The 14,264-nt window shown below is 35.4% G+C and overlaps 1 protein-coding gene across 9 annotated transcripts in view; it reads left to right on the top strand.

The window, feature by feature from the left end:
• Positions 1–14,264, top strand: part of BANK1 (B cell scaffold protein with ankyrin repeats 1) — a 303,826-nt gene that overhangs the window by 144,997 nt on the left and 144,565 nt on the right. For all 9 annotated transcript variants that reach the window (XR_008997811.1, XR_008997812.1, XM_036879201.2 and 6 more), the window contains exon 7: positions 7,495–7,691. Coding sequence is in view for 7 of the 9 variants with exons in the window: in XM_036879201.2 (XP_036735096.2) it covers positions 7,495–7,691 (197 nt within the window). In the remaining 2 variants the exon portion in view is untranslated. The remainder of the gene's footprint in view (positions 1–7,494; positions 7,692–14,264) is intronic.

Genomic DNA, 14,264 nt, shown 5'->3' on the forward strand with positions numbered 1-14,264 from the left:
TGGCTGGAGGCTATTTATCTCCGTAAGGGGCCTCCGTGCTCCCTGCTGCCTAGAGATCCCCAGATTCCCTGCCTCTAGACTAAGTGTCCTGCCCTGCCCCTTTAAGACTTCCAAAAAGCACTCGCCAAACCAAAACAATAACAGAAAGAAAAAAAAAATTTAAATAAGTAATTAAAAAAAAAAACAACCCCACAATTTTCTTTGTCCTCAGGTGCTGGCCTCAGGCACCCGCTCACGGGTCTTGCTGCCCTGTTTCCCTAGTATTAGGGTCCCTGTCCCTTTAAGACTTCAAAAAAGCACTCGCCAAAAAAAAAAGAGAAAAAAAAAATGGCCGCTCCCGTTTCTTTGTTCTCTGGCATCAGCCTCAGGCACCTGGTCACCAGTCCTGCTGCCCTGTTTCCTTAGTGTCCAGGGCTCCGCGCATGCACTGTGCCTGCGCTCTTGTCCGGATGGCTGGGGCTGGGTGTTCAGCAGTCCTGGGCTCCGTCTCCCTCCCCACTCTGACTCCTCTTCTCCCGCCAGGAGCTGGTGGGAGGGGCGCTTGGGTCCCGCTGGGCCGGGGCTTGTATCTTACCCCCTTCGCGAGGCGCGGGGACTTGCAGGTGTGGATGTGGTCTGGATGTTGTCCTGTGTCCTCTGGTCTCTATTTTAGGAAGAGTTGTCTTTGTTATATTTTCATAGATATATGTGGTTTTGGAAGGAGATTTCTGCTGCTCTACTCGTGCTGCCATCTTGAAAGTTTTTTTTTTACAGATTTCTTATTTTAACCAGAGGTTTACCACAGATTGGCTGGACTGGTTAAACATGGAGCAGCTCCACTTGTTTCAATGATACCACTGTCTGGGGTTACTCATGAAAAGTGAACAATAAACCTGTTCTAATGCTGTGAAATTTTACTTTAATTGGTACCAATTCCAGGAACTGCTAATGAGAACTGTGCACCCATCTTTGCTTCCTAAGATCCTTTCCAGACATGTACTCCAAGCTCCCCGGTGTTCATTTTGGCCTTATGGCCTGCTTAATCTTATTCTGCATGTTGCCTTATTTCTCCCTGGGCATTCCTGGTCCACAGCTGTGGATGAGAAAATGTTTCACAGTGTGTCCCTAAGTACTCCTTCTCTGGGGTCAGACCATATTGCACTGCCTGCCATTAACATGTTCTATTGCTATTTCTCATTCTGATGTTAAGTACCTAAAATCCCTGTCATTCATTAGCCATCGCTTTTCTGTCTGTTTCTCTTCCTTCCTCCCCTTCTCCTCTTTCTTAGTCTCTTATTACTGCTGCTGCTAATTTTGTAGTGGATTCTATTAGGGCATTCAGCTAACAGTGAAGTCTTTCTGGATTCAAGGTGGCATGCTCCATTCGTATCTCGGGCTTCTTGTCTTTTCATCACTCATATGTTTTACATGCCAGAGCATCAGTCTTCTAGAACTCTTTTAGTAGGTAAAGAAAACTCCGTAAGGTGTATGTAAGCACTAACTACAAATATTGCTCCTCAAAGTACTAAGATTTATAATTTTAAGGTTTAAGCTAATTATAGGTGTTATTTTTAACTTTACTAAGATAAAAATCAAGATTCATTTGAACATAATGCTGACTAGAATTAAGCATTTTAGCTAAAACATTTGAAAAAAGAATATTTTGTTATGAAGTTTCTTAAGACAATTAAGGAATAAAATGGATACAATTTTTACCTTTGTCTCTTAAAAGTTTAAGAGAGCATTTTAGTAACAAGAATTCAATTGCAACAATTAATGAGGTAAATATAAAATTGAGGTTAATGCTAAAGTGTATGTCTATGCACGTCCCCCTCTTATATTTTATGTAATATGAGACATAATAAAAATGCAACAAAGTGCTTTGATGGACCATTATTTCCCTTGTGCTTTTAATTTACATTATCAAAATTTTAGAAGTGTACAACTTTGTATTTTTCATTGCTTGAAATTCTAAATAGGACTATATGTCTACTATTTCAACAGGATGAGAAGGATGACACCTCACATGTGGCATATGTGCTCTTCCTGTCGCAGAGCAATCATTCATAAACTCAGCAATGCTCTATTTTACAGTCCACAGAAGTATTAATGTTTCATCAGACTCCAATCCCTATGATGAAAGGAATGAAAATCATTACTTTTCTTCAACCTTCACAAATATCACCCTTACTCCTTTAATTGGTTATTAAATTATCATCCAGAGAAAATTACCCTAAAACCATCTGTGGCATAGCTGCTAGCCCAGAAGAATATCTAAATTTCTGTAATTCTGACCCTCTAATTGTACAAATGAAGAAAATGAGATCCTTGGAAATGATGGAATTTTCTTTAGCACCACACATTTAGCGGCTGAGTTAGGATTAGAATGCAGATTGCCTGACTTGTGTGCTTCATTATTTTGTTCTAAAGTGACCCTCTGGTCTTCCTACTTTGAGTGAGTAAATATTTACTCTTCCAGATAGGGATTTATTAGAACAATGGATTACATGGTCAAGTACTTCCAGTTTGCACACTTATCTTTAAAAATTTTTTAAATGTGTATTCTAACCCTGGATATATTCCCATTTTATTATTCTGGTGATCTAGGTTAATTGAGAGCTTTAGTTTGGTTACTTTGATCTAATTATTGGCCATCATTTACAGGGGTTATCTGCAACTGTTAGAAATGGCACAGCACAAACAAATATATGACTCACGCTTTACTATGTGCCAATTCATCTATTTATTTTTATTTGCTGAAATTGGATTTTCCTCAAAAAATTTTCCCCAGACATTTCATTGTTTTCCAGAAATTACCATTTGACAGGCATTGGCTAGAACAACTGAAAAATATTTTTGCCCATAAAAGAGTCAAAAGCCATAGTGTGAATTATCACTTACTTATTTATACCTCAATAATAAAAACAGATGCAGTAAATCTTGAATAAGTAAGTGAAAAATCCCATGTAACAGTTACTATAGATTACATACACTCTAAAAATTTTTTATATCATCTTAAAGAATTTATTATTTTAATTCAATAAATATGATTATAAACTGTAAAATAAATGCTGTATGCTGTGAATTTAAGAAAAAATGATATAAGACTAATGGAACTTCTGCTTCTGATTAGGATATACATCCAAAAAGACTTTTGCTCCCCTTGCAATAACAAGAACAAGCAAGATGATCTTCAAAATCCATTTCTTTTGTTTTAATCCAGCAGAAAATGGATGGCAAAAAAAAATTACATGAACTAAATTCCAGAAAGGGACAAATCCTTCATCAGAGAGAAGAAATTCGTGATTTCTTTCATCCCTTACAGAGCAACAAGACAAGAATTCACTACAGACGAAGAGCAAAGAAAAACCAGTTGAACATTTAGCAAACTTTTAGTGGCTGTATTTAGGCTAGTGTGATGGACAGAAATCCTAAAGAGCTCCAGTCCAGAATGGATCTGCATCCTCCACCAACTCACTTTCATAGGCTGTTGTACGTGCACAGAGCCAGTATACCAATGGCTGAGTAGGACAGGAAAGCTGAGAGACATCCTTAAAAAAAATTCTAGGCTTCCCTGAGGATCATCAGCTAGTAGCTGCTGAAGAGTGGGAGTGGTACAAGACTGCTAAGACAAATCCCACCAAAGCTTTTACCATATGGAAAGCAGCAGCAGCCAGTTCTAAAACTAGAGAGCCATAAAAGCTGGAAGAAATACCTCTGGGAATGGCAAGGAGTCTGCCTTACCTGAGTGTACTAGAGAGGCCTCACAAAATCTGAGAAAGGTATTTTGATATAAGGATGTCTGGAGGCAGGAGTGGAGAGAAAAAAGAAGGATCCAGTGACCCCAAAGCTGGCAGCCAGTCTGTAGAGGAACAGAGATTTCTGGAGTCTAACCAGGGTTCAGTTTCCATGCTATTCTGAAGGAATTCATGATCCTACCCTCAAATTATTTGAGGTCAGTGGTTAACTGAATCTAAGGAAGGCCACAGAAATAACCAAGCTCAGCTCACCTACAGGTTAATTTGACTCAGCTCCTAAGCATGGTTGTCTGACTGAAGGAAGAGTGTGCCTTATTCTGGGGGGTAAATATTATTTATTTCAGCCCTTTCATACATTGCTCAGTATGCTATAGAAAATTATAAGAAATATTAAGAAGGAAGAAAAGGTAACCCATAGACAAGAAAAGTCAATAGAAGCAGATACAGAAATGCTCCAGATATTGAAATGATCAGATAAGGAGCATTAAAATAACTATGATAAATATGTTAAAGTATCTATTGTAGAAGTTGGGCAATGTGCGGAAATTGGAAAAAGAGTGGAAATTTCATCAGAGCAATAGAAATTTTAACAAAAGGAGAGCCTAGAAATATGCAATATCAGAAAAAGTTTCAAAGGCAGATGGGCTTAATTATAGAAATAACATAAAAAAAGCAGTGAACTAAAAGACAAAATAAATTATTCAAACAGAGGAAAAATCCAGAATCTAAGTTAAAACCATAAAAAAAGAACAAACTCATCTCATCTACATATTAATTTGACTCAGTTCTTATTCAAGCTCTATAGGGTAATTTTAAAAGATCCAACGTATGTGTGATTGAGTTCCCTGAGTAGAGGTGAGAATGAGGCAGAAAAATATTTGAAGAATGGCTGAGAATGATCCAAAATTGGTAAATGACATCAACTCACATATTCAATAAGCCCTGCAACCTCCAAGCAGAATAAATACAAAAATGTCATACTTACACACACAATAGCTAAACTGCTGAAAATCAAAGAGAAAAATCTTATAAGTATCTGTGGTTGGGGTGGGAAAAGTGGGGATCAGGGAGCGTGTACTAGGGGAAGCACTTTCCGTACAGGAAAATAATAAGAATGACATCTGACTTCTCATCAGAAATAGAGGCCAGAAGACAATGAAATACAAGACGGTATACTGTATGATTCAACTTATATGAAATCCAAGAAGAAATAAAACTTACCTTTGTTGACAAAAATTAAAAAGTAGTTGCCTCTTCAGTGGAGTATTGACTAGAATGGAGCATGAGGAAATTTGCTGTGGTGAAAGAAGCTGTTTTCAGCTTGTTTTGGGGGATGTTTATGTGGGTTAAGGCGGTTGACAAAATTCATCTAACTCATCATGATCAGTGAATTTTAAAATGTGAATTATATGTCCATAATTTTTTTAAAAGGCTATAGAAACATAACTCTTTAAACAAAAACATTAGTGATCTTATGATTTAAAATTAAATTAAACACTGAAGAACAGCAAGGGAATACATGTATCCTCCCCTGAGTCACAGGAATATTTTTTGATCAACACTCATTCTCTGACACTGAATGAATGCCCGGATAGAGGATAGCCTCCTGCAGCAAGAGTTTTTTAAGATAAAGGACTTCTTATGCTGTTACAAACATGCCTGTTCCAGGTACAAAGGAACCCATTCATATCTTAAATTTTTATAATAATCAAATCAGGATGAAAATATAAAACAGGTATGATTTTATAAAAACTATGATATCCAGTTCTTAGCATAATCATACCTATTTTGACAATGAATACATTTATTCACACATAAATATATAAATATATGCACATACTGAATATATTTAACTTGATGTTCTACAAAAGTAATGCTAGAGATCATGATGTAATCAACATTAAAATAATCATTTCACATTCTTTGAAAGGTTAACTCTGTCATATTTTAATTTTAAAAACCTCAAATTAGAAATTCTCTAGTTATTGACCATGTATATTAATAGCAGGCTGAGCATTTCCTATTTAATGAAAATAAGCAGGCAAAATAACCCCATCCAACATAATGAAAAGGATTGCTGTAACTAATCATTTGGGCAGGTTTGAAACTGATTTGTCATTTTATAAAGGACCAACTATTCTGGAGTCAAGCTGTCAGGATGCTAAATACTTTGGAGAAGAATTAGGGATCATAAGGTTGAGGCAAAGATGAATTAAAACAAGGATGCTTTAAACTATTTGATGCAGAAGGGAGAAAGGGAAGGAAACTAATTATTGAATGCCTGTTTATTTCACACACCTTGCTAGGCACATTTTGTGTATGTTAAGTCATTTCATTATATCAGTAGCCTTACAAATTTAAGTGAGAAAACTAGGCTTGATAATTAGTAGCTTGCTGAAGTTCACATAGTGAATATATGGCAGAGCTAAGTGACTCTCAGCCTGTGCTTTTGTAAACATCATATTCTTTATTACTTAAAGGCTATGAATTTAGAGGAAGTACATTTCTCCACAACAGAAGTAATAATTGTCTAATAATCGGTGTTGTCTAACCAAGAAAGGGACCAGTGCATTTATCATTGAAATATGACCGATAGATTTATGTATAGCCATTTAGCTCTAACACATTTTGAAGGGTAGAATATTTCATTACAGTAAGTTCTTAACATATCCAGAAGGTTTTTGTTTTTGTCTGTCTTGTTTTGGTTTCCATTAAAACATACAAACCAACAAACTAAATAATTTAGTCCTCCATGAAACACACAAGTGAATGGAAAACTCATGATTTGATTACTCTTTCTTTTCCTTCTCTTTTTCTTTGGTTTACAAAATAGCAAAGAGGTAAGTGAGGCCAGATTCACTGTTTTATAAAACAAGGGGAGAACTGACTTTTTGCTTTGATGCCTTTGCTCTGTTGCTATGTCTTCTTGTTCCTTGCTTCTCATAATGCCACAGCCATGAAATTGAGCTGGTGTATAATTTCACTAACATTTTTTCCCAGCTAGGTGTGAAAGTGTAGATCACTCATCAGTGTGTGTGTGTGTGTGTGTGTGTGTGTGTGTGTGTTGTCATTGGGATAGCAGTTTACATTCATCATTTTATAGTTATGCCTAAGTAACACGTATCTCCAAATTGACAGCTCATAAATGAGTATGAATTTCAAACTCCAGAACATGGATATGAAAACTGTAAAGTTCTGATGGAATTGCCATCCTGAAGACATATGTTTATAAAAGTGCCCACCTGTATTTTCTGTTGTAGTTACTTTTTGGAAAAAAAAAATTTCACGTAGAAATCTAATATGGCCCCTCCAGGAACTCATGTTAATTTTAACTTCAAAAGGAAGCCAACTGGGCATGGCAGTAGAGACACAAAATGTTTTATCAATGGGTTTATTTAATTTTGTTATTTAGTGTTTGGCTAATGTGAAGTACATTCAGAAGGAGTTATTACAATGTAATGTCTTTGTTTTGTTTGTTTCACACTTAAGAGGTTCACGTGCCTTTCTAAATTAAATTTAACCCACTAAGAGTGAAGCATTTATGTTAGTGAGAATATTACTTTATTTTAAGATGGGAAATATAAAGGGAGAGATTCTGCATTGCTAAAACCACTGATGGTTTCATATATGCAAAATCACTCTAAAAGTCTACTCTGCTTTGTGGGAATTACTTCTAGGAGTAGACTTTTTGTCTTTTTTTAATGGGATTCCAGATATGATAAAAACATATTAATCCTATTACTTTGTATGCTTACAGATACTCATTTCAAAGAACTTCCAACTCTTCTCCACTGTGCAGCAAAATTTGGTTTAAAGAGCTTGGCTCTTCATTTGCTTCAGTGTTCAGGAGCAACCTGGACTTCTAAGATGAAAAATTTGGAGGGTTCAGATCCAGCACACATTGCTGAAAAGCATGGTCACAAAGAACTCAAGAAAATCTTTGAAAAGTTTTTGGTAAGTTTTTTCCATCTTATCTCTAAAAAACTGTTTTTATAAAATAATGTGTATGTGCATGTGTGCACATGCACCTTGCTCTTTTTGAAATGATGCTACTGCACAACTACTTTGTATTATCTGTTGTTCCTGAGTCATTCATTGTCTTAACAAGCATTTTGTAAGATTAGTCAACTTGTTTTAGTATTGCCGTAAACCAGTGCTAACTCCACACTCCCACCTCTAAGTAGCCCTTTTTGAAAGTTATCTAGTCTTTCCAGTTTCTGTACTTCTATACTGTTGGATATTGAAGAGCAGATAGTGAGAAGGAAATGAAATTCTATTACCACTTCTCTTTTGTTCAAGAGTCTGAGAAAGACACTATTAGTACATGAAATGAGATAAATAATTATTAGGTTAAAAGAATACATTTTGATATTTATTCAAAAAGCCTACCCCCAAAAAAGTTAACCCATGATGCTTAAATTTGTTTCCCATTTGTAATGCCTTTTTTCTCTCTGTCAAGTCCCCGTTTCCTTATTATGTGGGTTGAAGACCTAAATTTCAGAATGCTCTTTGAAGGATATTAGTTTTGTGAGAATGCAACCAAGGGAAGATTTTGAAGGAGGGGAAACTATCTTAGTACATAATACACACTTTGTGTTTCCATAATTGACTTTAGAAAAGCAATTGTTTTCTGTTTGTAACGAAGATATGCACATTTTGCTCAAGAAAGTGAATTAGACTTCTGATGGCTCTTAGGAAAATACAGTAGTACTATGATTATATTGGTAAATATATCAAAATTTCTCTTTGGATTCTCAGAAGATAAATAACTTTACTGTCAGTGAATAGTTAATATAGAACATTGAAATGCTATAAATAACTTATAGTCATTTTAACATTTATTCTGATTATTAGACTAAATTGATGTAAGATTGGATTTCTTAAAACCACTGGTATTTGTGGCTTCCAGAAAGCAAAATCACCGTCAATCTAACTTCCCCCACCCATTTAAAAAAATAGCATAATAGTTAGCAGAAGAGCATGTATATAATCCACTACCTGGAATTACAGTAAGATATCTTTCTTCTATTTGTATTTAAAAAAATACAGAAATGAACTTCTGTAATAAAATTAATCAGCTACTTATTTTTCTTCTGTATCCTTCAAATCAAGAATAGCATTGCTTTTATTTCTGGAATAATTTTAGATAGGGATTCTCATATATTAGATTAGTGAATTCATTTAAGTAATTCTCCACTGTACGCAGTCATCAACCAGTGCCACATGGCTTTCATACCAGGTAAGTCACTGAGGCAGCTCAGCCTTGCATATCTGCTGATGATACTGCTAGTGCATCCCGGGTGCTTGTCTCAATCTTCTACAACCCTGTTCTCAAAATGTTAACCACTGGTTGACTTAAATAAAAATTCCTCCAAAAGTGTTTAATATCGCGGGATCCTTTCTAGGATTAACCTGGATTTCCCCTTCTTGTTCTCTGACGATTCAGCTTTTAACAGATGCAGCCCTTTTCAAACTGCATGTGCTCAATGAATAACATAATACTAGATAATAATGACAGTAGATATGAAAGTAAGTACGAGGATAGGATTTGATGGATGTGGGAAATTATTTCTTTTCTCTCACACCCACTGGATGTTTATACCTCTGCTCCTGCAATAATACCATTGATGGAAGGCGATAGCTATCATTTCCTTTAGTTGTCTGTTCACTCTTTTATAGTGGCTACATTCTAATTTTGCAGCATCATACTTGATAATTATTCTGTGAAATGTGTTAAATGATTTTATATACTCCATCTCTTTGTAAGCTGTTATGTAAAATGTCTATACTAAACATTACCATTATAGGTAGGATATATAAATTGTTTTATGAATGTTCTGCTGTCACTAAGGAAGTGACTACAGCTGTTGCAAGGGACACCAACTTTATTAGGGCATTTTATAGCTATGGATAATTTTAGGTACAACAATTTTGCAAGCTACCACAGGCCTTTTTGCAAATCTGTGGTTAAGGAAATGGGAACATATGTGTTAGGTTGTGACACATTCAGAAAAGTATGATTTATTCTTCTAATTATTAGTTTTACTTCAAATAAATCCAAAAGTCATATATTCTTAATGAAAGTATGCCAGAAAAACACAGGTTTAAATCTTATATTCTAAATTATGGTAGCTATGCCTTTTTAAGAGTATATCTAAACCTGATAGAGAAAAAAAGTATGCAGTCTCATTAAGATACTAAAATACTGTTTCCTTAATGACATTTATATAGCTTTGTTATAATCACATTCTGAAAATTTAAGTATCATATATGTGTTCAAATTTCCCATGACCTGTTGTTTCAGAATTGTTGACAGGAGGAGATATTCTTTCAGGGGTGAAGTTTACAGTCCACCAATGGACCATACTTCTGTACTGAAGAAATACATATTTTTAAAGTCAGACGTTTTGTCCCCAACTGATTTACTGATTTGTTCAATTCTTCCTAACCTCCCATCAGTAAAACATTGTTCATTTTAGGATCTCACAGAGAGTTAAGACACAGTGAGTTTGGTCATCACTGAATAAAGTGGGTAGAAGGAAAAAGCCAATCATGATTTTTTTAAATACTGAAAAAGAAAGAGTCAATACAAGCACTCAAAAATGAACAAGTGCCATCTGTATCTCAGTGTTAATTATATGAAGGGGGAGGATGGAGGAAGAGGAGAAGGAGCCTCAGATCATATTCCTTATATTTCTTCATGACATTTCTCCTTTGAAAAGTTAATGATTTTTACACAATCAATAAACAGAGCCTCTTCATTATGAATAAGTAGCTTTTGCGTTTTGATAAAGTTATCTGATCAACACCTGCACTTCTCTCAGGCTTTCGCTATTATAGATAATATCGATATTATTTCTATATACAATATTTCTAGAATCCATAAAGCCTATCAAATAAAATGCTCAATTTTCAGTTTCACACAATGTCTCCCGAGAGAATTCATATGTAAGGTGGTTGGACGAAGAGCAAAAGTATTGGCATTTAAATCCACAGTTGAGTGTGAGCCACAACTTGCTTAAGAATTCAGAATTCTTGAGGAAGTCCCAGGCCATTTCAAATAATAAATAGCAACATTGACAATTAATTCACTCTTCTAAAAGCTTATCTTTCAAGTCAAAAATACCTGAAAAGTTGAAAATAAACTGGAATTTGGCCACAGATTAAGAGATACTTTGTGATTTAAGATACAGTGCACAGCAAAAATGAGAATGTGTTTTAAGCAAAATAATGTGATATTTCCTTGTATTATCTTGAGTAGTCAACCCACCCATCTTCATCAGTGTAAAACACTTAACAAAATGGTTACATCAATATATAAATAGACAGAGAAGTAGATCCTCCTCTGTTGGCCAGCTTTGAATTGCAGAACCAACAGGTGCTTACTTATCTTAAGAACAATATACAGAGAGTATCGTTTTCTTCCACCACAGTGTTCACTCATATAGTTTGGGGTATATGTTAGTAAGATCCTCGTCATAAATAATCTTCTTAAAAATGTAAGAAATAGAAAATCATCTTCCAATGCACTTTCCCTAGCTTGGCTTTTTAGATTGGGAATCTTTCTGTTGTTCACCTCTTTGATAGGATTCCTGTTGACATCTTGTTCTCATTGACTTACTCCAACACTGCTGTTTGCTCAGTGGGCAGTGTGTGTGTGAGAGAGAGAGAGGGAGAGGGAGGAGACGGACAGAGAGAGAGGGAGAAAGAGAGATTCTGTTGCCTTCTAGTGTCTGGCTGACAGACAATGACCCTGAGCTTTTCTAATGATCAAGGATTTGGAATGAAGGCACAAAAGGGTGTATGCTGGAGCCCTTAGTGACTGACTGGCATGCAGAACCTGTTACTCAGAAGTTAGGCTTTATGTTTAGGACAGTGAGCAGTCACTCTTCTAGGCCCCTTATTGCTCAGTGTTACCATTGCTTGTTTGGTCTTTTATATACTGTTTTGTTCTCTAGATCGTTCCATTTAATTAAGCATATATTATTAGTATATACTCTTTCAGTCTAAACGGCATTGTCCTCTGCTTTGCCCGTGTAGTTTTCTTCCTTAAAAGTCTAGATGTTGATAATAGCAAGGGGCTCCCTCCCCTCCTACCTTCAGTGCCCAGCAGATGTGCACTCGTCACGGGGCAGGAGGCAGGTGTCACATTTAAGGGCTTATTTGATCTCATTTACTTACCCAATAATATCTCTAACTAGGTCCTATGTTTTCAGTAAAATAATTGGTTACATTCTCTCTATATTCAGGATATTTTTTAAGTTTAGTTTTAGAGAATTCATAAAAAACTGCCCAACTGCTATCTTGAATATATGATTTTAATAGGCCAGCTTACAACGAATTTGAGAATTCTGGCCTTTGTTCAGTATTGATATTCTGTTAGAGCTGAAGAACCTGGGACAAGTAATATAGCTTCACTTGACTGCATGCATTACAAATTTATGTCTCTATTATGCTTTTGGAGCAACTTAGCAAACTCTTTCTAAAATCCCATTAAATGCATCACAGTGGTTATTACAGAATTTTACCCTTTCCCAAGTCCTCACCAAGTTTTGATATGTAACTCTGCAGCTCTAAACATCCTGTTGAACTCTTGTAACTCCTCTTTTCTTTGTCAAATTTTCCATTTTTTTTTTCTACTCATAAGGCCTTGGGATTCAGCCCAGTCTGGATTTGAATCCTAACTTCATCAAATACCAAGTTTACATCCTTGGGCAACCTCTTTGTTTTCTCTCAGCTTCTATTTCTTTATCTGCAAATGGAAAAAATAATCCCTTTCAGGGTGTTTTAGGACTTGATGGAATAAATGTGAAAGCATTAAATATATAGTAGATCAACAATAAATGATACTGCAGTCATCTAATTTTCCTTTGATTTATTGTTATTCATATCCGCTTTAGACCTCACCATCAATCATGCCCTCTCTTTCTCTTGGATCATTAATCTCTCCCATTATGCTGACTTTTCCCTGAACGATTATGTTCAAGTACATACACACACACACACACACACACACCCTTACACACTCATGACAACCCTGCTCTCTTCTACTCTCTTTTTAAATACCAGAATTAACTAAAAGAATGCCTCTTCCTTTCACTCATTTCTTTCCTCCTAACAAAGCCTTGCATTCAGACCATTACTGAAGCTGCAATGGCAAAGGCCACAAATAATCACCACAGATTAGATCCATCGGATTCCTCTGAGATGTCCTTTGGTTCAATAATTGGCACTGGTTCCCTTGACCCTGTCTTCTTCCTACATCTCTACTGACCCCTAGTTTCTTCCTTCTTGCACCCCATCAGCTAAGATTCTTTCTACACAGTCTTCTCTTGTGATTGATACTTAAATCATTGTCATTAATGTAGACCTTTCTTCTGATTTAAGATTTCAGTTTCAGTTTGCAAGAATCACTATTCTTGATATGTTTGCTTCAGATGCTGGCAGTCTCCAGAATCTTAATTAAGTGTCAACCCCCTGCTTATGATTGCTTAAAAGTCTTTAAAGAAGAACTAAATTTTTATAATCCTTATATTTCCAGTTTCTCAGAATCCTTCCAAACTTGAGTTCTTTAGTTTTTCTCTGGCTTCTTGCAAACCAATTAGCTGTGTAGAACAGAATAATCTGAAGCTGTCACTTACATGCCTGCTGGTCAAAAGGAAATGCAATTTCAGTGAGCACAAAATTAATCACAAATGTTAATTAGAGCAATCAGTATTGACACCATAGCTTAGAGAGTGGACTTCATGAAATAAACACAATGGCATTATATACTTTTATAACAAGAGTATGTAAAGGCAAATGAATTAAAATTTTACTGTGAAAACATGCATCTTGGAAATTCTTCCCTATTAATTGGTTTTGAAATTTAGTCATTCTTGATGCTTGAAAATAGAAAAGGGTGTTTAATATAATCTAATGTAGACTGGTATATACTTTTCTACTGGTATCATGATGTGGTTTCTGCTTTAAATTTATGTAAAGATCTCTCCAGTCAAAATACATATAAGAAAAATGCAAAACTATATGTGTGTATATATATATTTAAAGGAGCATTCATCAAATTATCTTTGAGCCTAGCACTGTAATTTGTTCTTCATCTCTCCTTATGTAGCAACACTATCCTTGTTATATATATGGATGCAATAAATTAAAGATTATGTCCTACTTATTTTGCCTCTAGAAACGAGTATAAAAAAAAACAGATGTTACCAGTTGAAGGCTAAATCTCAGGTTTGTTTTTAAAAAATTATCAACTCTTGCTTGAGTCAGAAAATCAATGGTCTTCAGTTTTAGTTTAGTTAATCAATCCATTGATTGATTCAGCAAATTTTTATTGTATGACTATTAGGTACCAGATATTGTCCTAAAGACCGGGAATTCAAAACAGACCAAAACACCTGCTGTCATGGAATTCAAACTCTAGTGGGAAAAAAGACAGACTATAAAAAAATAAATAAGATACATGAAGTATCAAATGGACATTAGTATTTAAGCCAAAGAAGGAAGAGAAAGGACCCTCTTGTG

Source organism: Manis pentadactyla, chromosome 5 (genome assembly GCF_030020395.1).
Source record: "Manis pentadactyla isolate mManPen7 chromosome 5, mManPen7.hap1, whole genome shotgun sequence".
NCBI lineage: Eukaryota > Metazoa > Chordata > Mammalia > Pholidota > Manidae > Manis > Manis pentadactyla.